The sequence below is a fragment of the Rattus norvegicus genome, chromosome 6 (assembly GCF_021556685.1).
Source record: "Rattus norvegicus strain SHRSP/BbbUtx chromosome 6, alternate assembly SHRSP_T2T, whole genome shotgun sequence".
In the NCBI taxonomy this organism is placed as follows: Eukaryota; Metazoa; Chordata; class Mammalia; order Rodentia; family Muridae; genus Rattus; species Rattus norvegicus.
The window spans coordinates 27,788,176-27,814,748 of NC_141539.1; the positions used below are offsets into that span (position 1 = coordinate 27,788,176).

General features: G+C 43.4%; 1 protein-coding gene and 1 pseudogene across 2 annotated transcripts in view; both read left to right on the plus strand.

Moving 5' to 3' along the window:
- The first annotated feature begins 2,440 nt into the window (after positions 1–2,440).
- On the plus strand, positions 2,441–3,700 carry Sf3b4-ps1 (splicing factor 3B subunit 4, pseudogene 1; annotated as a pseudogene).
- A 14,972-nt stretch (positions 3,701–18,672) lies between these two features.
- The window catches only part of Xdh (xanthine dehydrogenase), a 62,106-nt gene continuing 54,205 nt past the window's right edge, over positions 18,673–26,573 (plus strand). Inside the window, 2 exon segments of one of the 2 annotated variants that reach the window (NM_017154.2) lie at positions 18,673–18,740; positions 25,867–25,924. In NM_017154.2, the coding sequence (NP_058850.2) occupies positions 18,699–18,740; positions 25,867–25,924 (100 nt within the window). In that variant the 5' untranslated portion in view covers positions 18,673–18,698. 2 annotated transcript variants of the gene reach the window in all.

A 26,573-nucleotide genomic window follows, 5' to 3' on the forward strand; every position in this document is an offset into this window, starting at 1 on the left:
ACTTCCATTCATTCTCCTGACCCTCTGGATCTCTTTCCTGTCTCTCCCATCTTGATCTAGCCTCCTTATCACCGCCCAGTTCCCTCCCTCCCTCTGTCTACTATGACCATTTTGTTTCCCCTTCTAAGTGGGATTCAAGCGTCCTTGTTTTTGCTTCCTTCTTGTTTAACTTCTTTGGGTCTGTGGGGTGTATCATGGGTATTTTGTACTTCATGGCTGATAACCAATTATCAGCGAACACATACCGTGCCTATCCTTTGGGTCTGGGTTACCTCACTCAGGATAACATTTTCTAGTTCCATCCATTTGCCTGCAAAACTCACGGTGTCCTTGTTTTTAATAGCTGAATTCCATGGTGTAAACGAATCACACTTTCTGTATCCATTCTTTGCTTGAGGGACTTCTGGGTTGTCTCCACTTTCCGGCTATTACAAATAAAGCTGCTATGAACATAGTGGTTCATGTGCCCCTGTGGTATGGTGGGGCATCTTTTGGGTGTATGCCCAGGAGTGGTAGAGCTGGATCTTCAGGTAGAACTATTCCCAATTGTCTGAGGAACCACCACATTGACTTCCGCAGTGGTTGTACCAGTTTGCATTCCCACATCCTCGCCAGCATGTGCTGTCACTTGAGTTTTTGATCTAAGCCATTCTAGTTGGTGTGAGGTGGAATCGCAGGGTCATTTTATTTGTGTGTCCTTGATGACTAAGGATGTTGAACCTTTGTTTTTATTGGCTATTTTCTTTACTTAAATTTCAAATGTTATCCCCTTTCCTGATTTTCCCTTTGGAATCCCCCTACCCCATCTCCCCTCCCCCCACCTCTATAAGAGTGTTTCCCCACCCACTCCCTCCCATCTCCCTGTCCTGGCATTCCCCTACATGGGGGCATTGAGCCTTCACAGAGCCAAAGGCCCCTCCTCTCATTGGTGCCCGATAAGACCATCCTCGGCTACCTACGTGGATGGAGCCATGGGCTCCTTCACGTGTACTCTTTGGTTGGTGCTTTAGTCTCGGAGCTCTGGGGGGGTCTGGTTTGTTGACATTGTTGTTCTTCCTATGGGGTTGAAGACCCATTCAGCTCCTTCAGTCCTTTTTCTAACTCCTCCACTGGGGGCCCTGTTTTTTAATCCAATGGTTGATTGAGAGGATCTGACTCTGTATTTGTCAGGCTCTGGCAGAGTCTCTCAGGAGACAGCTATATCAGGCTCCTGTCAGCAAGCACTTCTTGGCATCCACAATATTGTCTGGGTTTGGTGACTATATATGGGATGGATCCCTGGGTGGGGCTGTCTCTGGATGACTTTTCCCTCAGTCTCTGCTCCACACTTTGTCTCTGTATTTACTCCTGTGAATGTATTTGTTCTCCCTTCTAAGAAGGACTGAAACATCCACTCTTTGGTCTTCCTTCTTCTTGAGCTTCATGTGGTCTGTGGATTGTATCTTGGGTATTTCGAGCTTTTGGGCTAATATCCACTTATCAGTGAATGCATACCATGTGTGTTCTTTTGTGCTTGGGTTACCTCACTCAGGATGATATTTTCTAGTTCCATCCATTTGCCTAAGAATTTCCTGAAGTCATTGTTTTTAATAGCTGAATCGAACATTTCTTTAAGTGCTTCTCAGTCATTTGAGATTCCTTACCTTTGAGGTTACTATAGCTGCCCTTCTGTCCTCATCACTGCACAGAACCACTGGTCTTCTGTTTTTCCTTTCTTTAGATGCTGTCTTTATCTGCCTAGTCTCAAGTCTATTGCATTCACTTCCCTCAGCCCCATGGGTATTGTACATGGAGGGGAGGGTGTAGCCACTGGTAGGTTTCCCATGGTCCAGTGGATGGTCCCACACCCATGCAGACATGGGCAGTACTAGCTGGACTTCACTGGCTATCTCAAAAAGAAAGAACCCTGAAGTTGGGAGAGGGGTGTATTAGGAGGGATACAGAGAAGAGGAAAATGGCATATATATAGAAATATATATATATATATATAATTTCATTAGTGATATATTTCATAATTGCATTTCATTGTCCACCAGTATAAAAGTCTCAATAAAAAAATATAATAAAAACCTTTCACACCCAAGTTCATCTTCTCTTTATGTTCCTGAAAACGTCTAAACCACTAGTAAAAACTACTTTCCAGAAACCTCCTTCCTTAAACCTTTGTTTAAGGAAGAATGAAGACCAAGTCTTAAGTGTTGTTCTTAAGTCATAAGAACATTTTTCTGTTCTTTTTGCATATTCCTGGCCTAGGATCTTGGCGAAGTGAAAGCATTCACAAGTTCTGTTGCATCTGCTCCTCCCAGGAGAGTGAACACGTGATCATGGGCCTTCTTAGGGGTGTTCACTGTGAAGATAATTTGCCTTGACCTCAGAGAAATCTCAGGGCTCGAGGCCTTAAGCTGCAATATTTATAAGAGCTGTGGTGGTGCTGCTGCTTATGACTGCCTGACCGATTTCTGAACGGACTCAGGATGCCATAGTGTACGTGGGCGGTCTAGACGAGAAAATGAGTGAAACAGTGTTGTGGGAGCTCTTTCTTCAGGGAGGGCTGGTGGTCAACACCCACATGCCAAAGGATAGAGTCACTGGCCAGCAACAAGCCTATGGCTTTGTTGAATTCTTGATTATGCTAACTATGCCATTCAGATTATGAACATGATCAAACTCTATGGGAAGCCAATATGGGTGAACAAGGCCTCGGGTCACAACAAAAACCTGGATTTAGAAGCCAACATTTTCATGGGAAACCTGGATCCAGAAATTAATGAAAAGCTGCCTTCAATACATTTACGATACTTCCAAGGCCTTTGGAGCCACCTTAAAGACCCCCCAAGATTATGCGGGGCCCTGACACAGGCTACTCCAAGGTTATGCCTTCAGTAATTTTGCTTCATTTGATGCTTCGGATGCAGCAGTTGAAGCCATGAACCTGTGTAACTGCCCTGTCACTGTGTCTTAGGCTTTCAAGAAGGACTCTAAGGGTAAACGCCATGACTCAGCAGCTGAACAACTTCTGGCAGCCCAGAACCCACTGTCCCAGGCTAACCACCCTCATCAGCTGTTTGCTGATGTACCCCCCTCCACCCTCTGCCACCAATTCTCAGGTTTCATCCCTGGGTTTTGGGCTTCCTTCACCAGGCATGCCATCTCCTGAGTCGTTCCCATCTCCAGTGCCACTTCTTGGGGCCCTCCCTCCTGGGAAACCTCTAACCATTCCCCCGCCACCTGTGCCACGTGGAGCTAGAGGACATGGTCCCCCAGCAGCAGGGGCTGAACATCCGGGTCAAGGACATTCATTTCCTCTACCATTCCCACCAGGTGGGATGCCCCATCTGGGGATGTCCCAGATGCAGCTGGACCACCATGGCCCCCATGACCTAGGACACCTCCATGCTTGACCTTCAGGCTCTAGGGGGCAGCCACTGGTCATCTTCTGGAATGCCTCATCCGGGACCTCCTCCAATGGGCATCCTCCCTCCCCCGAGGGCCTCCTTTTGGATCTCCCATGGGTCACTCAGTTCCCATGCCTCCACACGATATACATGGGCCTTTTTCACTGATGCCCCTTCATGGATACACCGGTCTTTTAAGTCCTCCTCCCTATGGCTACCAGCGGGGGCCCCTCCCTCCACCCAGACCCACTCCATGACCCCCAGTTCCACCCTGTGGTCTGCTTAGGGTCCCAGTTCCTTTCTGACCCCCTCAGCAACTCTGTTCCCATTCCAGTGCCATGTTTTCCACAGGGGATTTTCATTTTTATTTCAAAACATTGGTCCTAATTTCTTTACACGTACATAGAGAAAAATAAAACTATGCTTCTTGTCTAAAAAGAAAGCTGTATATGCTTTCTTTTAAAAATATTATTTATTATATATATATGAGTACACTGTAGCAGTCTTCAGACACACCAGAAGAGGTCATCAGACTCCATTACAGATGTTTGTGAGTCATCATGTGGGTGCTGGGAATTGAACTCAGGACCTCGGACCTCTGGAAGAGCAGTCAGTGTTCTTAACCTCTGAGCCATCTCTCCAGCTCTGTACATGCCTTCTTAAAGGCTTTGAGTTTGGTTGGTAAATTGGGAAAGATACATGAATGTGTTACAGTCCAAAACCTTACCGAACACCCTAAAACAAAGCTAGAAATCTGAGCTAGTCTCTTGGGACCCTCAGTGACAGTTTCTCATCGCTGAGATGTATAGCCATTCCTCTAGCACATGAAAAAATGCACCAAAGACGGTAATAAACTTTCAGGATGGTTCATGAACAGCTAAAGCTTTAAGCTACAACTGTCAAGTGTCAACTGGTTTGTCTTTAAGGCTCTGGAGAGAGAGGCCAATAACTTTCAAATGGTGATACAGGATCCATGACAAGTCTGGTCCCCTGAGGACAGGATGAGCTAAGCATGAGTAACAGCATCAGCGTGTGCCCTGCACAGAATACAAGATGATGGGCAACCCTGCTCAAGTTCGGTTCCATCTCTCGAGTGCAGTGAAAATGGAATGTTCTTGAATTAATAGGTATGAGGTGGACAGTTTGCTCTGGAAATTTTTCTGCTTTGGGGACTATATGCCTGAGGATATAAGCAGTGGGTCTCTTTCTTTTAAATATTCATTTTTTAAAAAAATCCAGCATATGTGTGTGCCTGTGTGTGAGTTTATGGATACTATATGGAGGCCAGCCAGAGGTTGTTGGATCCCCTAGAACTGGAGCAACAGGACATATTGAGCCTGTTGTATGGATGCTGAAAACCAAACTCTGAGCCTCTGCAAGAGCAGTGGATGCTGTGAACCACTCTACTTATCCCTTGTGGACCTCTTTTTGTAGGGCAGAAGGAGGTCTACCTTTTAAAAGGAAAGACAAGGCCAAAAAAAAAATCACAAGAGAGCATTCCTTGGGAGAGTTCTAGAACTAAGGCTTTAGAATGGGAATGGCAGGAGATCTTCTGGTTCCTTTAGAACCCTCAGAAGCTGCCATTTAAAATATGCTAATATGTAAATCTGCATTTGGTATCCTTGCCAGGAGAACGGTGACATTTGGAAGGCAGGTAACAAGTTCAATGGCCACATACAATGGTGCCACAGAGCATCATGGGTACAGTAGTATATAATAAGGTACAAGAACAACACTTATAACCCCCTTGTGACTCTAGATTTAATGAGTACTTGGCACGGTGCCCAAGAAAGGACCAACTCTCAGTAGACTTGATAAATAAGTAGGTGTGCAAGGTACACAGAGCCCATCTTTGAAAATAAAGTATGGGGATGGGATACTCAAGTCCCAGAGCCCAAGGATGTGACCAAAGCTCTTCTACATAGGAGCTCACACTCACTGGTGACAGCATTTGTTTATGCAGCTTTGCATGTTAGCAAGCCAGACTTCCCACGCATGGTTCTGCTATTACTGTCATTATGTTCTTTTCATTCATGGTTATCAAACATTTCCTGAATAAATACAACAGCATTATACTAATCTTTCGGGTATATAAGGACATATGCCAGGATGCTTGAAACCACGGTTGTTAGCACATCCTGTATTTATTATGTGTGTTCCTAGCATATAAACACTTTCATTTAAAAAAGGCATGTTCTAGCTTCTCTGTGGCATATTTTGAATTCCGGCACCACTAGGCTTGTGCTTTGGGCGACATTAAGACATAGCTTATCTGAACATAAACAACGTGAGGCTGGTGCACACAGTGCAAATGACTCGTATTGTGGTGGAACACAGCAGGGTACTCAAGATGTTGCTGTATGACTCCAAACAGTAGGCGACTCCAAACTTACAAATTGTTTATTTCTGGAATTTTCCACTGATGTTTTCAGATCATGGCTGGTCACAAAAAACTGAAATTATGAAATTTGTGGATGAGAGAGAGAGACTATTCTGTTATATCTACTATATCCAGGTTAGATGGTTCATGTTAATTATCTTTATCCTTTTACATTAAATTAAAATTTTACACATTTATGTGCAAATAGTGGAGAGAGGCATTTAGCTTGAGGTATCGTTTAAGGAACGAGATGGCTCAAAGAGGTGCTGTCTTTAGTATGTGGCTTCTAAGGTCATTCTGGACATTGATATTGATGTCTGCCTGTAGGGAAAAGCAAAAAAAAAAAAAAAAAAAAAAAAAAAGGCAGGACATCGCACACCCAACAGGCACCCATTTGCCTTCCTCAAACCTCAACCACATGGCTTCATTCATGTATATGACATTCAGAAAATGAAGTTTCTCACTGTGTATGCAGTGGCTTTTTCACAGAGAGTCTTCAGTAGCAAAAGAGACCATAAATATTTGATGGGCAGGTAGATCAACCCTCGTGCTTGGATTCCCTCGGGTGCAGAGAGGCAGAGACAATACACATGCATGTGTAATCATTGTGTAGCATTTTAGCTGATAACAAGGCAAATAAACCAAGCGAGGGGAGTGAGAGGCTCCTTAATGTTCACATAATGTTCCCCTTGGTCCTCTGCTGACTAGTATTGTCTTCAGGGCACCTGTGAGCTAATTCTTTGAGTCAGCGAAGAATTTAAGGTGGATTCTGAAGGATGTGCGAGTCACTCAGATTAGAGAACCTTTCCAGGTATTTGACTAGTAACAAACACCACCCTGTCATCACTACAAATGGCTACGTGACAGAACGGTTTACTTAGTACAAAGGACATTGTCGAAACAGAAGAAGATTATGTAATAATTCAAAGGGTAGTAGTAAGTAATTTAATTTTAAATTTAAAGCTGTCGTGGTTTCGAATTTGCTTGTGAGGCTTTTTGAAGCCTTGAATCTCTGTGTGTTGTAGTATAAAATCATGCCACAATAAAAAATATTTTGGTTTTGACTCTGTATCTATTTTTTATATGACATGTTAAAGAATAAAGAGAAATGGAATATCATTGGAGAATACACTAAGGAAGACTAGTGGATTACTTAAATGATTAGGTTGTCAAAAGTTGGTGAGGAAAGTTAACTGACGCTAAGAATATATTAAATGGGGAGTGTGGGAAGTCCTATACTTAGAGAAAGGCAGAGGCTCAAACCTTGTTGGGAACTTAGCTCATTCCTTGCAGGGTGGATTCAATTCAGCAATTTGTTGAGACTTCTTGTACCCATGGCCCTATCTTAGCCCCAGGCAGAGAGTGGTAAACAGTCTGGTCCCAGGGGAGTACCATTCAGGCAAAGGTAATAGGACATGGAGAAGGGCACGCCCAGCAGAAGGCAGACTGGTTTATTAGTGAGGTCCCATCAAACAGATGACTTCTTTATTGGGAAGTTGGTGACAGATGTAGAAACTGGCATTCTCCATCGCCGTATTTGGCAACTCTACATTGTCCATATTCATTTGCTTTGTCTAGAAAGGGGATATAATAATAACTTCTTTGTTCACACCACAGGGCTCTTAGAAGGATCAAATAAAACCAAGGGAGGAGAAAAATCCTATCCAGGTGTCAAGGACTATTATTAAAACCCGTTTAATAACATACATGTCTGGCAGGGCCAAGAAGGAACTGAACATTGGGTAGTGATGTTCTGAGAACACAGCAAGATGTTTTATCCAGAGTGGGGCATATATGAGGGTGTAATCGGTTTAGGACATTCAGAACAATGGAGCTGATTGGAAGAAAAGTTTTCTTTTCCTTGCAAGTAAAGTTTGTAGCAAACGAAGAAAATGAACACGGCGTTACAGGCAAGACTGAACATCAAGATACACACAGGGAGTGTACAGGCCACAACAAAGGCTCACACTGCAGCTTGTACAGGGAGCTGGTGACACAGCAGGAGTGCGGCAGGCCAAGACACAGACTCAACAGCAGGAGAGACTTTCATTGTTGGTTCAAAGCTGGCCTTTGGGACAAACTCTGAAGCCTTGTCTGAATTCACTTTCCTTCAGGGAGTGGTTGGCCTCAAGGGAAATCCTGCTTTCAGCAGCAACCACATGCTTTTGGCAGCATTTTACAATTCTGATCTCTTTCGATTTCCTGGAAATGATGTTCCAATGGTGAAGGAGCCTGTTTCAGGGAGGAGTCTTGTTTATCTGTGTTTCCTGTGCACTTTGGGACTCTTTGTGCTAATGTGGTATGCAGTATGAGCCAAGATGTCTCTTCAGAAAGTGGGGGTAAATGAATACAATCCAATGGAAGTTATAGCTGGCCTATTTGCAGATCATAAATTTCTATTAATACACCTCAAATGTCAGGATTCATTATAACATTGAAAGCATTATGTAGACCTTTCAGTTTGAAAAAAAGTCCTCATTTTAGGTTGTTTGCCTCTAATTTTGGTAGCCTGAGAAGTCTCAGAGGGAAGGAATTGATATTAACATGATGACAGCATAGAACCCTCTGGTATTTCTACTCTGGCAAAAACATCGGTTTGAACAAAAGTCTGCCCTTGAAAAAACTTCATGAGCTGAGAAAACCTAGTATGGGTTTACAGTAGCTGGGCACACAGAGTGAAGAGAAACACTGGAAAGAACTGGAAAGTGGGTTTATATTATCTGTGTCCACTCTTCCAACACCTTGCTCTTGGTGTGGAGAGAGACTTTCCATTTGGGGGAAGAAGAGGGAAGTGAGCACTGGAGTTTCTCTTGAATTGCACACTGGATCTGATCCAGTAAATCTATTTCCAAGAGAAGCTTTTACAGCCCCAAGGCTTGGAGATTGAGCCTTCCGGCCCAGTCAAAAACCATGGGGAACCAAGAGTACCAGGCTGCGTCCTAGTATTTGTCCATCCCTGTGAACTAAGGTGACAGACTACACACTGGTGTGCGATCTCAGTCTCTGTGGACTCAAGCTTCAGGCTCGTAATTGTAGGAAATAGGCCCCAGCCCGCACTCACAGATTCAGGTTTCAAGCTAATTCTCACCCAAAATACCTTGCTGCCCCATAGACCTGGGTGCCAGGCCCACCTGTCTTCTGGCCAAGTTATCAAGCTAGTTGATTCAGACATCAGCAGCAAGCTAGCTCACAGCAATCATGGATAGGTTACCTCAAATCTCTTGGTGAACTGCATTTAACATCCCATTAAAGGATCATCTAGCATGGCATGAACTCAGGCCCTCCTGCTTGCAATGGTAAGCGTTGTTACCCCCTGAGCTAACTCCCTAGCTCTATCCAATAGCATACAAATCCTTTTTTAAAGGAGTCATAAGGAGTTGATGAGCAAATAGCAGGATTTTGGCATGGAAACAAGTTGATGCATATGTAGCCTTTAATAACATAGATGAACTCGGTGGCAATGGCACAGGCCTTTGATCCCATCCCTTAGGAGGCAGAGGTAGAACTCTCTGAGTTTGACGTCAGAATCAGTTCCAGGACAGTCAGGGGTACACAAAGGAACTGTCATGAAACACACAGAGAAACACACACACACACACACACACACACACACACACACACACACACACACCACACAACTGCATAGCATTTGATATAGTTCAATTGGTGTCTGAGGGCACAGGACAACACTTGACAAAAATAATAATAATATTAGTTAACCTAGAAATCAAACACAGACTATATATGAATGTGAAGTTAAACATACATCTCTTAAAGTGAATATTAACCGCTAATTTTAGTATATACAAGGTTTTGAAGATCTAAAGTCTCCTATGCTTAAAAATATTTCAAGGAGTTTCATTTCTCAGCTGAGGGGAACACCCAGTGCGTCAGCAGTTCAGCTGGACAGCTGGACAGTACAAGCAGTTTCACCAGCAGCCGCATGGGAACGGCTGCTCTCCTGAGTGGCAGGCCTGTTTTGTATGAGCAACCTATGCTGGGGATGAATACAAATGGCATTTGTCTTAAGGACACCATGAAAGAGGGGGTACAAAGGCATTGAGGAGGAGACTTGTGAATGTCCTCAAGACTTCACATGGCTGTGTTATATATGAACTCACAGCAACCATAATTATCTGCATAAGCCTGGGTGAAATCCAGCTAGTTAAAAACCCCAGCATTGAGTGGGGCAGGCTTCCTGCTGAAGAGCTATTGAGAATTGATGGCTGCTAGTGGGTAAAGGGTCCCCTTTTGCTTGGTAAGGTGGTAACTGACAGGTTATCCACATCCCTGTGGATGATTGTAGAACCCTGTGCTAATGGGCAGCAATAAGTAGGTTATAATCAATCAATCAATCAAAAAGGCTCGAAGGGAGATACATTAGGCATAGGGTTGGGGGCAGATATGATTAGGATATGTATATATATTTAAAACTAAACAAAAAAATAGAAAGTAGAGAGTAGAGAAGGGAAATATCTTTACCTGAAAGCCAAAGAAATTGAGGCTGTAAGTATTTAGATACATTTTATTAATTTATATGTGAGTATCTGGGTCTTAGCATATGTCTCTGTGTGTATGCAGACGTATGCAGGAATCCACAGAGGCCAGAAAAAGCTTTCAGATCCCGTGGAGCTGGAGTTACGGGTGCTCATGAGTTGCCTTGTGGAAACTGGGAACTGAACTCTGGTTTTCTGGAAGAGCGGCAAGCGTTCTGAACCTCTGAGCCATCTCTCTAGTTTTCCAGTTTTAAATTACTTTAAAAAATTAATACATAATCACAAGTAATCCAAATAGGCAAAGAAATACTAAAGAAAACCAACAACAACTGCAAAAATAAAAACCATATACTTGAATTCAGAATAGATTGCTTTACTGTGTTAACCAGACTATACATACATGCAAAAAAAAATCAACAAAACCAACTATCTAAACTGTCGAGCTCTATAGAATTGAGCCATTCCCACACATATATTAAGAAAAATTCATTTTGGTAGAGTGGGGTGGCAAAGATTCTGAGGCCATACAATGAAGAAATGGCAGAGTTTTAGATAGATGGCATTGGAGAAACTGGGTATCCGCATTTAAATGAAATTATTTCTCTATATCACATCTTTTATAAAAATCAACTGAAAAGGCCTGAAAGGCTAAAACACAAGACCACTTGAGTGCAACACAGGGCAAACTGTGAGGCTGCATAGACCTTGTCTTAGGATGTGAGTCCACAAGCACAGGCGACAAAAGCTATGACAGAAGACCAAGATTGTGTTAGGCTGAAGAGCTTCTGTGTGTCAGAATTCATGGCTGCTTCAGAAGGCTACTGCGTGAAATGACATAAGGGAGGCACATTTCTTCAGGTACTTAGCACTGGGTCTCACTTCTATGCAGGGTACGGACAGTTGGTCTTACAGATGCAGAGTGAACCATCATTACGTGAAGCTAGGACAGGAGAGGAGGAAGAATGGTTGCAAAGAAGTACACATTTTTTTTAGTTAGGTCGGAGGAAGACATTTGCTGGCTGTATTTAATAACAGTACACTGCATTTTGAAAACCATGTGTTCAAACCATAAAAATGTTAGCAATGAGTTATTACATATGTTAACCTGCTCAAGTGAGCCATTCCAAAATATACCCCTATTTCAAAACATAATATATGTATATGTGTATATATATATATATACACATATTTGTCAATTAAAACATTCAGAGTCATAGAGAAAGTGGTTGCAGATTTTTGCCAAATATGAACTAATCACATTTGTCAAAGCACTTGTCAAATTTTAGTATTGGAACTTTCAACTGGTGATTCTGGAAATAAAACCTCTGAATGACAGTATAACATATAGTTAAAATGTTCTTTTCTTTCACACTCAATGTTTGGCAGACACAGAATGGAGTTTTATTTCCATCTTGGAGAAAGTTGTCTAGGTTGAACGTCTGCTGTAAATAATCTATTTAAGCCATGTCTATTTCACTTTCTTACTTATTGGTTTATTTAAATCAGCTTACAAAGTAGCAAGTTACCATATGAGGTTTTCATATGTACTTCATTTTGATCAAGTCTCCCACTCTGCTCCTAATCCTTCCCATCTCTTCCTGTCCCCAGTGTTCCCTCTCACCCCAAGTATGCCCCCTTCTCCTTTAATTCCTCTTGTGCTCTGTTCTCTTCCCCATGCTTTTCCCTCTGTCTCATATTGCTTTTGTTCGGGTATTGTGGAGTTCTGAATGAGAATGGCCCCCCGTTAGTGGAACTGTTTGGGAAGGAGCGGGAGGTACGGCCTTTGTTGGAGGAAGTGTGCTAGGCCCAGCTCCTATTCCCTCCTCCACCCTTGCCTACTGACTGGGGATTAGGATGTAAATTCTCAGCGGCTGCTCCAGCACCATGCCTGCTTGCCTGACACCATGATCCCTGTCATGATGATCATGGACTAACCCTCTGGAACTGTGAAAAGGCCCCCAATTAAGTGCTTCATCACAGTTTCAGCACAGTAATAAATCGGTTACTAAGACAACACCTTTGCTCCTCCCTGGATACACATATTTAACAACTAGAAACCTAGATCTGACTACAGGCAGGGATACGTGGTGTTTGTCTTTTTGGTACCTAGTTTGATATGTCTCTCATTTTCCTGGAATTCTCACATTCTAATTTTTCTTTATGGCTGAATAAAATTCAGTGGTATCTATGTAACAGATTTTCAATTCATTTATCCATTGGTGGATATCTAGGCCAATTCTATTTCCTAGAGCTGCAGCAAACAGATGTACACGTGCCTCTGTGGTAGGAGTTAGCTAATCGCTTTTGGATAATTGTTCAGGAGCGGGATAGCCGGGTCATATGGTAGAGCTATTTTTCGTTGTTTGAGAAGTCTCCATACTGATTTTTGATGGTTGTCTGTACCAGTTTACACCCTACCAGCAGTGGACGAGAATCCTTCTCTTCCCACGTTCTACACAGAACTGGCTTTAGTTTGTGTGACAGTAGCCTTTCTGACTGGAATTCCATGCCATTTTGTTTATTTAAAAATTAAGAAAGCTAGGGTTGCTGCCATGCGTTAGGGCCGAGTTCATCCTACAAATAAAATGACAACCTCCTGGGGTGACCGCTTACAGAATGCAGTGGATGTGCCTGCTATCACGGATAAGTATGCCTTGAAAAAGTATCGCCAAGAAGCCTACCACCGCGTGCTTCTGAACCGAAGTTTAGCCACAGAAAAAAATAAAATGTTTTGGTTTTGATATGTATGATACCCTCGCTGCGCACAAGTCTCCGGAATATGAATCCCTTGGCTTTGAGCTTACTCTGGAGAGATTAGTTTCTATTGGCTATCCTCAGGAGCTGCTCAGCTTTGCACACAAATCTACATTCCTTACCAGAGGACTTGTCTTTGACACACTCTATGGAACTCTCTTGGAAGTTGATGCCTATGGAAACCTCTTGGTTTGTGCACATGGGTTTTACTTCATAAGAGGACCAGAAACTAGAGGGTGGTATCCAAATTTATTCAATGACATGATACTGAATGGTTTATGGAACAGCTTGAGAAGTATTAGTGTTAGGTTGTCCTTGAAAGTTTGGTAGAATTCGGCAATAAGTGGCTCTAGGTTTGAGATTTTCTGCGAATTTTGCTTTGGTCTTTTTGCTTGTCAGGGCTCTGTTCAGTTTATTTATACCTTCTGGCTTTAATTTTGGTAGGCCATATGAGTTCAGACATTTATCCATTTCTTATAGATTTTTCATTTTTTTTTCTAGGATTATAAAATTTCAAAGCAGTCCTTAATGATATGCCCTCACTAGTCTATTGCAACAGTGCTCTTTTCATCTCTCATTTTATTAATTTGTGTCTCTTTGGGTTAGTCTGACTAGGAGTTCATTAATTTTATTAATGCATTCAAAGAAGCAATTCTTCGGTTAATTCTATATATTATACTCAGTCTCTAGTTCACAAATCTATTTCTGCTTGCTGTATTTGGAGTAGGCTTTTTTCTTTATTTCTAGGAGTCCTGAAGTTACTCCTTGGGTTATTTAATTGAGGTACTTCTGTATTTTTAAAAAAGATTTATTTGTTTTATATATATAAATTTACTGTCGCAGTCAGATCCCATTACAGATGGTTGTGAGCCACCATGTGGTTGTGGAAATTGAACTCAGGACCTTTGGAAGAGCAGTCAGTGCTCTTAACTGCTAAGCCATCTTTCCAGCCCTAAATCATTTGCTTTCTAAACTTTGACTCCCAGTTCCTCCCCTCACTATGTCAGTTTCTTGGAGACCACAGGTAATTGGATTTTTTTAATCCACTCCATTAGTCTGTGTCTTTTAATTACTGTCTTAAGGCCATTGATATTCAAGGCTATAATTAAGAAGGGTTTGCCATTGTTTATGATTTTGTTGCCTATTGCTCTTGTTGGTGGGATGATTGGCAATTCCCTTTTTCTGTTCCTGGCAGTGTTGGAAGTTTGCTGTGTTGGATGTGATTGATTCTTTCCTAGGTCTCCTATGTTTGTCTATTCCTTTCATAGAATCTATCCTTTCCTGTGTTCACATGTGTGAAACTGTCTTTCTCTCTGCATAATAATCCTTAAAGATTGTTCTTAGTGGTGACCTAGTTATTATGAAATATATCATTATTTATTTAGTGTATGTATGTGCTTGTGTTGTTTTGAGATATCCTTATTTCTTTATCTGTTTTCAGAGTATAGCAATTCTGGCTAACAATAATTTCTTTTGAGGATTCAGTGTATCATTCTATGCTGGTACAGTTGCTGACATCAGACCTGATATTACTCTTATGTCTATGCCTCTGTGGGTGAGCATTTTCCTCTTATGGTTTCTTTGCTATGTATTTTTGATATTTTGAGTATGATACATTTTGGAGAGAGTCTTCTCTGGTCCTGACTGCTTGGGGTTCTGAAGGCTTCCTCTATTTGGATGTCTGCCCTTCTAGATTCAGGCAGTTCTTGGCTAAAATTTCCTTGACTAGGTTGTCTGAGATATATGATTGTTTGTCATCTTCTTCAATCCCATGTAGTCTTGACTTTGTTCTCTTGGGTCTTGGGTGTATGTACATGCGTGGTGGAGTCCATTGGTGTCAAAATCAGGCCCAGAACGTGTCAGTATGGCTAGCCTTGCTAGATAGCTCTCTCTGAAGAGTTTCTGTTTCTGCCATCTCAGGCTGGAGTTACAGTTGTACGCCCATTTGTCACTTCTGTGGGCCCTGGGGACCCAAAGCCTATACTCACACAAGCATTCTAGTCACTGAGAAATCTCCCTGGCCCATTTTTCTCATATGTCTGTGTGCATTACTGTCTCAACCTTGGCATGAATTCTTGAGATGAATTCTTCTGCTTGGTGGCATTTGTGGATGATGCTCTGCTGGTTCCTTGTTACCTGATTGATGCTCTCATTTCCGGAATCCCCCTTGTTCCTTGTATGGAACCTGCATTTCCTTGGTGATTTTTTTCTTCCATATTTTAAAATTTTCTCCAAGTTACTGATGCTTATAGCCATGCCAACTATATTCTTTCCTGTTTTCTTATGTGTGAAACTGTCTTTCTTCTTTCTCTGTGTGTAATAATCCTTAATTGCTCTTAGTGCTGGCCTAGTTACTATGGATTATGATTGTTTATTAGCACATATATGCTTGTATTCTTTTGAGATACTCTTATTCCTTCATGTGTTTTCAGAGTACAGCAATTTTGGCTAACAATTATTTCTTTTAAGGATTCAGATATATCATTCTATGCATTTATGGTACTGACATCAGATCTTGTGTTACTTTCTCTCTATGTCTTGAAGCAATTTCACAACTTAAGCTAAGCTCCTTATCTGTTTATTTGCATCCTCTGTTTGGCCTTTGAAAAAAATTTGATTTCTATTGTTAAGAAAATGTCAGCCTATGGGCTGTCATAATGGAATCTTCTCATGCCTTTTGTGTCTCTTTGTTATGCTTTGTGCGTCTCTTGGGGAGTACCTGTCTTCTGGTTTGCAGCTCTTTCCCCTTCCCCATGGTTTCTATCTTGGCTTATGCCTATCCTTGTTTATTTTTGGTAGCTCGTTCTCACTTAGATTTATTATCACCAAAGCTGGCTGCAATGAAAGTTATTATGGGTCAACATAAGCCCCCGTTAGCCTTGGAAGACACCATGCTCTTCTCTGGTGTTTCCTAGAAAGTCTAAAGACAGAAGAACTAGGGTTCTCATTGGGGGAGAATGCTGCATATTTAAGTAGTAAAGTGAAGGGGTGTGGATGATGGGATAGGACGGGATGGGGTAAGAATTAAATCAAGTACATGGGTTAGATATACAAAAAGCAGTAAAGAAAATGTTACATTAAATTTAGGGAAAAGGAAAACATAAGAGCTTTCATCAGCAAGATACAAGCCACATCACCTGAACTTAAAATACAAAAGTATACACACTAAGAGAAAAAAATTTAAAGAATTAAAAAAAAACCTAAATAAGATATATAGAAAACAGAAAAAATAAATAGATAAATAAAAACATGAATGCAAATGAGCAATGAACAAAAATAAATATGTTCTCAGTCAATGTTTCTTGGTCAGTTATTAGTTAGGAGAAAGCCCCAACCCCGTATCTACAGGTCTATCAGTGCATTGCAACAAGTTCCACCACAGGCTTCCTGTCATCCACGTAGCTTTTCTCAGCTGTGGTCAGGGTGGGGAGTGTTGAGAACCTCCCTGCTTCCGGTTTCCTTACCACATTTCAGCTATGGCCACAGTCTGTTGTCTTAGGTCTACTACTCCTAGCCAGTGCTGCAACCTGTTTACTCCCTGTGGTTCCAAGGAGCCTCTGGCAGCACCAGCCATGGGGTCCTGCGTGATGTGTGGTGTGAATGTCCCAACTTCAGAGTCCTGCTCTCTCTCTCTCTGGAGCTGTGTCTGTGGGCTGGTCTTTCCCTTCTCAGGCGACTCCCCAAGGGTTAAGTTCAACCCCAACCAACCTCCTCATCTCCTCTTGGAGTTTCATCTGTTCCTGCACTGCCTCAGTCAGGTTGCTTGTGCCTACAGACTATGGCAGGGGAGGGGTACTGTGCGCGATATAAACCCCTCAGTTTCACATTCCTACATCCTTTATCCAGCACTTGCCCAACATCTGCTGGGACAGTTTACCCTCTTTACTTTTTGGGAGAACTGATTTTGCAGTGTAGTTATAGTAAGCCGTGTCTGTGAATGTGGCCACCGGACCCAAGACAGCAACTTTTACAAAGATGATGGAGCTAACACTAAGTCCAGCCCTCATAGCTTCCTTGACTGCGGAGGAATAGCCAAGGTGAAAGGGCAAAGCTCAGGAAAGTGGGTCAGAGAACAGAAGAGCCAATCAATCATAAGAGTGTGAGGAAAGGGGTTACAAAACACACCTTAGGTTCAGCCTTAGTCCCTCTCCCCACCCTTTTCCTTTCAGACCATGATCTCTCTGTTTCTGCTTGACTGACATTTTAGGTTGGACAAGTCTTTATTGAAAAGGATTGTCCTGGGCTTGGAATGTTTTTTTCCTGGTCTCAGAAATACCACCACCGCCGCTGCCGCGGCCACCACCACCACCACCACCAACAACAACAATAACTGCTCTACCAGTCATGTCACTAGCACCCCATTTTGTAGGGCATTTGACTCTAGCAACAAGTACTGTTTTATGATGACCAGAATCTCCATTTGCCTTGGGATTTGTTGCACTAGCCCTAGCATAGTCTGGGGGCAAACTGGGATATTGATCGACTGACACATAAGTTCATTCTCGGTTCTATCGGGGCTGCACCAGCAGAGGGGGCATTGTGTTGATGATGTGACTGTCCTAGGGGTCCTGTTTTTCAAGATGTTGTTGTTGTACCAGGCACATCTGACTCATTTCCTTCTCTCCTTTTCTGTGGTCTTCCAGGGCTATGAGAAGTGTCCCCCTGTAGGTTGGCTATGTGACTGAGTGAGCGTAGGGCTGGGGACGAACAGAGTGCCTGCTGATGTGAGGGTGGGTGGAATGGAGTGATGGGAGGGCTGGGGCCAGGAGAGCCCACGGGTATTGCCTGAGTGGACACTGCATAGGCATTTACACCAGATGTTGGAGGAGGGAGGGGTGTTCTCAGTTCTGCTAACAGACTGTGATGATGTTGTATTAGCTTTCTGATTTACCTTGGTGTTTAAAACATGGTTTGGTGTGTGAGTACCTCTGATAATTTGGCAGGTTTTGTGAAAGTCTCGAACATGATTTATCGGGATTGTTGCAGTGATTGTTCAAGAATGATAAATATTTCCATTCTCTGCAAGTTTATGAGGCACACCCGAGAGGCCGTTTGTTTTTTAGCTTTGTGCTTTTGGTATCATTTTGATGTCCCTTTCCAAGATGAAATGGCTGAGTTCTGCAGGCAGTAAGTGACAGGCTGTAGTCAAAGGTCAGGGTTTGAGTCTGGACGTGAGAATCCGTGTCTGTGACCTTCACATTCTGTCAGGCCCTGAGAGAATGAGTTGAGCACGCCAGTGGCGAGTCCGTGTCAGGGTAAGCCAGACTGGGAAAATAACAAGTGTGTACAGGAGGAGAGAGTGAATCAGCTTTGCTGGCTGACAACTGGCTCCTTCCCCCTCTCTTCCTGGTATGGTAAGTGGGAGGAGGATGAAGCAGGTTCCACAAGGGCAGGTGCCCAGAATTCACAGTCATCTGGTGCCAAGACGCGGGCCTCCCTAATCTAAGCCTGTGCACTTTGACTAGGAGGGCAGAGTAGGATTTGCCTGGTGGCTGTCCCGTCCTTCCTGGATTGTGCAAACCTGTGACTCTTGCCAAGAACCGTCCATGCCTGGAGCCGGTTGTTTCTCATTGGGTAACTTTGTTTCATTTTGCTGGGAGGCGTATCTTTCAAGTTGCAGGGCAGTGATATCTACAACTACTTCTCAAGAGCTCAGTGACTCCAGCAGCCACGATGACTGCGGATGAGTTGGTCTTCTTTGTGAATGGCAAAAAGGTAAGCAGGGGTCTGCTATCTGGGAAGGGACATGTGTCGTCTCTCTTACGTGGACCCTTTGATTTGTTCTGCTCTCATCTTACCCCCTAGAAGGTGTTGCTGTAGTTTGGTATCTTTTGAGCAAGAAAAACAGAGGCAAGATACTCAGAAAGCAAAGGAGGAAGGGAGAGAGAAGAGAGAGGGATATCTACTCTGTGCTAGTGGACACACTGGCTCAGAGACGGAAAAGGAACAGAGTCTAGGTGAGATGAGGAATCACCAGCACTTCTCTATTTCTGTGTTTAAGCAAGCCTAGCCTAGTATTTTGATGGCTCTCTTTACTACGAACAGCAACAGACATGCATTTTATGCTAATGCCAGGGTATAAAACACACATAGCCGTTGATTCTGATACATGATCCTGTACACAGATTTAACAGCTAGAACTGACTTACCGTGTGGCGACATACACTGACACCTTGTGGCAAGCCATCATTGTCACTATTCTTTTCATAAAGCCCCCTCCCCCCGCCCCTGCCACCTTCTCTCAGTTCTATATGTAAATATTGCAAATGCCACTTAGGAAAAGTGGTTATGGGGTCCACAAATCCCTGATAGCCCAGGAATCTTTGCAACTTCAACTCAGTGCAGGGAGAGAAGGAGCAAGTTATTGTCTCTGGTGCTGCTTGATTCCCTTCAAGGTACTCGGGGCCCTTCAGCCCTCCCCTCCCCCCACTTGAGATCACAGGAGAGGAGCCATTATTTCCCCCCACTGTAACTGGCTACGTGGACATTATAAATCACGAGTGGACCAAAGGATGCCCCCCGAAAAGACTTTCCTTGTCTTGTTATGTTGATACTTTTGTGATGATTGAAGAGCCTGAGTAGCTTCTGAGGAAATTTGCAGGAATAAACATGGGCTTCTGAGAATTCCTAAGGACTTAGACTGCCAGGATCTGCTTGGGTAACTAGCACGGAAACTTTAGGAGTCATTCCAACACCAGTACCGCAAAGCCTGTGGATTCGGTTTGAGTGATTCCATCCCTGGATTCCTGGATCTCTCTGATATATGGTTCTTTTGAGTTGGGCAGTTGGTACCATGACACGAGCTAGGGTGGAATGCCTAAGCTGGTGGTAGCAAGACTTTTTGCACTGGATATTTTAAATGTCTTTTGTGCTCAGCGTTTACGTGACAGAGGTGAAAGAAACAGCTGTTAACTGGACTTTCTGGAAATACTGTGTACACACAGACGTCATCATTGGCCCTTTCATAAATTGGCCCCTTCAGGGAGCTGGTGGCAGGTTCAAAGTGCTCTGAAGGTCATGTCTTACCCTAAGGTATATCAAGCTGTTGATTTGTGCGTGCCCCACTGTTCTTCTGAGGGGACAGCTTGCTCTTAGCCTCTGTGAAAGGAGCGTTTTTGAGATGAGCTGGCTTGGCCGAAATTGCTTCTCCTTGTGCTTTATTAGCACTGTAGAGAAGAGATTTTTAGATGTTTAGAGAGTAGCATCATACCAATCCCTTCTATCCCTGGGAGCTTCGATCCTGTCAGTTTCTCTTGATGAATAGCCAGCCGTGTTTGTCATTTACAAAGGTGTGAGCTCTCGGGAAGCTACCAGAAGGATGAAGAGAGTGTGAACAGATTAGTGAGTAGTAATAAGCAGGAGTAAGTAAGGGGCGATCTGGGTGAGCAAAGGAAGATTGAGTAAGTTCAGATTCATTTCCTTCTTCAAGATGTTCTAGGCATTGGGCCATAGATGTTGTGCAAAGAAATTACCAAAGAAGCTGTGGAAAGATGGCGTCTCATTCTCCTCAGGGAGCCTCTTCCTCCTTGTTTACAGTACTGCGCAGGGTTCTGTCTGCGCAAGTGGTCTTAGAGAGGGCTCAGGTATGAGGCACCAAGTGCCTGTGAGAATCTTCTGGCAGCAGTGTGGACCTTGGTGACCTGTCATCTTCTGGAGGGAGAGAGTTGTTCAATATTTTACTGTCATTGTGGTGATGTCCTCTTCAGGGTCTAGGGTTTTAGTCCTACTGAGAGGGATGCAGGAGAAATCCCTACAGGAAGACGATATAGCTGGAGGCATGCGGTTTTGTTATTTATTCACTGATTAATTATAATCTCAAAGTTATAGATTTAATTGTATATAGTGTGTTATCGTTCTTAGGACCTTCTTCCACCCTTCCTTTCTTCCTTCCTTTTTTTCTTTTTTGAGATAGGGTCTTACTATGTAGACCAGGCTGACCTTGGACTCACAGAGATTGGCCTGCCTCTGAGCCTTGAGTGCTGTGACTAACAGTGTGCACCACTACAGCACAACACCCAGCCATCACTATTTTTTTTTAATTAACTTGAGTATTTCTTATATACATTTCGAGTGTTATTCCCTTTCCTGGTTTCCGGGCAAACACCCCCCTCCCCCTCCCCTTCTTTATGGGTGTTCCCCTCCCCATCCTCCCCCCCTTGCCGCCCTCCACCCAACAATCTAGTTCACTGGGGGTTCAGTCTTAGCAGGACCCAGGGCTTCCCCTTCCACTGGTGCTTTTACTAGGATATTCAATGCTACCTATGAGGTCAGAGTCCAGGGTCAGTCCATGTATAGTCTTTAGGTAGTGGCTTAGTCCCTGGAGGCTCTGGTTGCTTGGCATTGTTGTACATATGGTGTCTCGAGCCCCTTCAAGCTCTTCCAGTTCTTTCTCTGATTCCTTCAGCGGGGGTCCTATTCTCAATTCAGTGGTTTGCTGCTGGCATACGCCTCTGTGTTTGCTGTATTCTGGCTGTGTCTCTCGGGAGAGATCTACATCCGGTTCCTGTCGGCCTGCACTTCTTTGCTTCATCCATCTTGTCTAATTGGATGGCTGTATATGCATGGGCCACATGTGGGGCAGGCTCTGAATGGGTGTTCCTTCTGTGTCTGTTTTAATCTTTGCCTCTCTATTCCCTGTCAAGGGTATTCTTGTTCCCCTTTTAAAGAAGGAGTAAAGCATTCACATTTTGATCATCCGTCTTGAGTTTCATTTGTTCTAGGCATCTAGGGTAATTCAAGCATTTGGGCTAATAGCCACTTATCAATGAGTGCATACCATGTGTGTTTTTCTGTGATTAGGTTACCTCATTCAGGATGATATTTTCCAGTTCCAACCATTTGCCTATGAATTTCATAAAGTCATTGTTTTTGATAGCTGAGTAATATTCCATTGTGTAGATGTACCACATTTTCTGTATCCATTCCTCTGTTGATGGGCATCTGGGTTCTTTCCAGCTTCTGGCTATTATAAATAACCAGCCATCACTATTAAGTCCAAATTCTCAGAGCAATCTACTCACTCATTTTGTTCTTTAAGTTCTATGTATTTAGTCTCTCTCTCTCTCTCTCTCTCTCTCTCTCTCTCTCTCTCTCTCTCTCTGTGTGTGTGTGTGTGTTTGTGTGTGTGTGTGCATGTGTATATGTGTGTGTGTGCACGTGTGTATGTGTGTGTGTGTGTATGAGAGAGAGAGAGAGAGAGAGAGAGAGAGAGAGAGAGAGAAGAATTGAACTCATATCAGGTTATCAAGCTTGATAGCAGGCACTTCTATCTACTAAGTCATGCTGCTAGCCCATCAACCATCAACACAAGTATTTATAACCCTGCTCCCCCACAGTGTAAGTTCCTTTTGTATCCCCAGCACCACAATACCTGGAAGAATCAATAAAAGGAAGGATTTGTTTCTGCTCATGGTTTCATTGGATTTAGCCCACGAGTAGGCCTCATGCACCTGAGCAGATGATCATCATGAATAAAGGGGTGAGGGCCACTATGACAGATGAGGAGACAGAGAGAAGGAAGCATCAGAGGCTGGGTATAGCACCCAAAGCCTCCCCCTCAAACCCATAACCTGCTTTCACCAGGTACCCCGGCTCCTAAAGGATTTAGAACCACCCCATCAGCTGGGTATCCAGTGCTCCAAACATGGAGGGAATATTTCAGATGCAAACTGTGACACCTGCCAAGTGTTTTCCCTATGGGCTTTCTGTTAGACTGTTCTATGAGGCACACTGTGGCAAGCTCTGAGGCACAGCGCCAATGTAGCATGTCTCTTCTTTGTAGATATTCTCGAATAGGGGAGCATTTGAAGTTTCCCAACAAGTCAAGATCTCTGAGAAAGAGAGAGAGATGTTCCAAACACAGAACTGGGAGATACATGATGGATTTTAACTTCAGTCAGATGAACTTGCCAGGGAAGGAGGAGGCAGGACAGCTAAAAGAGAGGACATATTTAAAAGGGTCCTCAGAGACATTGAGGAACTTATCTTGAATTTGTAGGTGGTCCCAGCAGGCATTTTGTGTGTGTGTGTGTGTGTGTGTGTGTGTGTGTGTGTGTGTGTGACTAATGTGATGTACTAGAAAGGAGGAAGGAGAAACATGGGGAGAAATGGCCCACTAAGGTCACTGATGCCTACGGGGAGGGTGACAATGGTCATTTTTGGGGGGTAATTTTTTTTTCGGAGCTGGGGACCGAACCCAGGGCCTGCACTTGCTAGGCAAGCGCTCTACCGCTGAGCTAAATCCCCAACCCCTTGGGGGGTAATTTTTATTTGCATTCATAACATCTCCGAGAAAAGAAGTTTTGCCTTAATAACCAGGACATTGAACAATCTAGAAGCCTGAGTTGTTATCATAAAATAAATTAAAGAAAACAATTTTAAATTTAAATTAAAAAATTATACAAGTACACGTTGTATGTTGATCATATGACTCATATACTCCACTTTCTCCTCTCCCCCTCCTGTTAGTTCCCTTTCTCCCTAAATAGTTTCACCTGTACGGTCATGTCATATAAATACATGTCTACATGCAGATAAAATTTATAGAAGCCAAATGAGAGAAAGCACATAGTATTTGTCTAAGGATTACACTTTGTATCTCACATTTTCCTTTAAACATAGTTGAAGGGGGAATTCTGCACGTTTCAGGAATGTATTATTTGGAGTTGATACAAAAATGCCATTATTGGGGCTAGGGAGATGGCACAGTAGTAAGAACACTGGCTCTGCAGGAATGAGATCCCGAGTCTGAATCCCTGGCTTCCATACAAAAAGCCAGGAATGGTTGCACATGCCAGCATTGGTGGGTGGAAACAGACAAGTCCGAAGAGCTCATGGACCAGTCAGTCTAGCCTATACAGTGAGCTTCTATACAGTGAGAGAGCCTGTCGAAGATAGCAAGACTGTGAGAGCTAGAGGAAGACAATTGATGTCCTATTATGCTCTCTCTCTCTCTCTCTCTCTCTCTCTCTCTCTCTCTCTCTCTCTCTCTCTCTCTCCATGTATGTATTTGTGTGTATGTACCCACACACTCACATACAAGAGCTACATGCATATACACCCCACACTACACAACACACACACATGCACACACATCATTTTATTCTCTAGCAAAGTTTCCCCAAAAAGTCTTAGAATGATTCATGAGACAACAGGAAGGATCTCACTTAACTGGCTCTATTTTAAGCTGCCGTTTCAACCACTCAGAGCTAATTCTTTTGATGGCTTTAAAGATTCCTCACGGGCTAAAGAAGGGAGCATTTGCTCATGCATCCCATGGCACGAGTGATGTGCATTTCTTATGCTCTCTGCTTTCTCTCAGCCTCCAGCATGAAGGGTCCATTGCACAAAGAATACTTCTCTTGACTGTCCTGTCACTTCCTCTAGGTAATCTTGCTGAGACTGACTTGAATACGCTCAAGCCAACCGTACGTACATCATGGATAGTCTATAGCATGCCCACCGCTAACAAAATTCTTGGACCTATTAAACTCTGAGAATGTGAACCAATATGACCACTTTGTCCATTTAAGCTAAAGTAAGAGTTTAAACACATGATTTATAGTTAGCAACATGATGCTAGATCTACCTTTAGCTGTGGTATGGCACACCACTATCTGTCCTTTGCTGTCCAGAACCTTCAGGGATATGGGTTCTGAATGTGACATTGTCAAGAGGGAGAACCGGGGTTAAGAAATAGAGAAAACAAGAAATAAAGAAGCAAAAGCAATAGCTTGGACCAAGAGGTCTCTCACAAGCTGATGACTCATGCCAGGGAAGAATTATTAAGAAGTACAGTGTCATATGTTTTATTTGCAGAGGGGAAAATGGTCAAAGTCAGCAGAGCTAAGTCAGGCAATCTTGGCAAAGAGAACCCAGGGTTCTGCACACACACAGCTGCCTTAGGACTGATAGCCACAGCCCAGGGGGAAGAGCCTGGTCCCCAGAAGCTGTCTCCTTGACTCATCTGAGGAGGCACAGGCTCCAGCCATAGACTGGCCTTGCCAAGTCCCCTCCTGGACAAGGACATAATATGAAAGTTCATGTTGTTCTCTCATTGGGGCCTCTGAGAAAGTCTTGGGTTGGCCTGGCTACTGGCACTACTGGGAAGAAGGAATAATGAATTTATGCGTGGTACAAAGAATAGCTCTTCTTTTAATTTGAGATGTGAGGCAGATGTTTCTTTCCCTTCCACTCAAAGAAACTCTAGGACCTATATATAGCACACTTCTCTTAAGACTCTCATATCACACATTCTCTGCCTTTAAGTATGGGGAGTAGTGAAGTGAGCCCTCAGGGACTGTCTTTGAAGGTTGATATCTGGGGAGAGCATCTCACATTGTCTGTTTCTACCTTACTGAGTATGTGGATTTTTTTTTCTTGAGATTACTTCTCCTTGCTGGTATGCTCATGTTGCTATCATGGTAGATCATTGCATGCAACACTTTGCTATGCGCATGGGCTACGTATCCAGCCTTCTCTCATCACACACAGTCTGAGCAGACCCACTCAAGGAAGCAAAGTTAGAGTCTACGTGCTGACAGCTCCAACTCTTGAATGTGTGGCTGGGAAGAGGCAGGAGAAATGAGGTGATATGCTGGACTTAGCACAGAACCCAAGCTTCTGTGATGTGTCCAGGTGGAATTCTAGGACCTGAGGGCATGATCATGTTTTATAGCTCGTGTGTTCAATTTTTATGGAATTGTAAGAAAAAATGCCTACATTGTCATGGTCCATCTACTCTGTGCCCATTAGCTCTACAGATTTTGGGGTAAGAGATGAAAGGGAGGAAATCAACTGCGAAAGAATGGAAGGATGATTCTTTGATGTATTTTCTTGGTAGGTGGTGGAGAAAAATGCGGACCCTGAAACAACACTTCTGGTCTACCTGAGAAGAAAGTGTATCCTGACTCTTCAGTGGAAATGAGGATGAGGGGACTATGGGGCTGTTCTCTGAAGCTGACATAATTTCCAAGTGACACAGCTGTGGCACTCATAGCTGGGAGACATTGGGTAATCCTTGGCTCCCTAGATTGTAAACTCACAGTCCTCAAAGGAAAGGCTGTTCATGGCTTTCTTTCAGATTTCTTCAGCAAAGAGTCTAGTAATTCCAGGATTTGGTTCTGTGCCCATGAAAACCCCTCTCAGTAGCCCCCATGAACTTCATGCCCATTTGCCTTGGGCTCTTCTTTAGTTAACATTAGTTTAACACATACAGGACTATGCAGGAACCTCTTGGACTCACTACAGGCCCAGGAAGACCAGAGAAGGGGTTTCTATTGTTTTTTCTTGCACTGTTGGGCATTGGACATAGGGCCTTCCATACACTAGGTACATTCTACATAGTTACTGAGCATTCTCAGACAAAAGCTCTATACTTCAAAGGATGATTGCAGTGGGTATTATGTAAGGCATCAAGGCTTAGTGGCAGGCTTTAGAGACATCGAGGGCAGGACACACCGGAGAGTGGTGGTTTTCAACCTGGGTGTCACAACCCCTTTGGGGAGGGTCACATGGCCCTTTCACAGTGGTTGCTTATCAGATATCCTG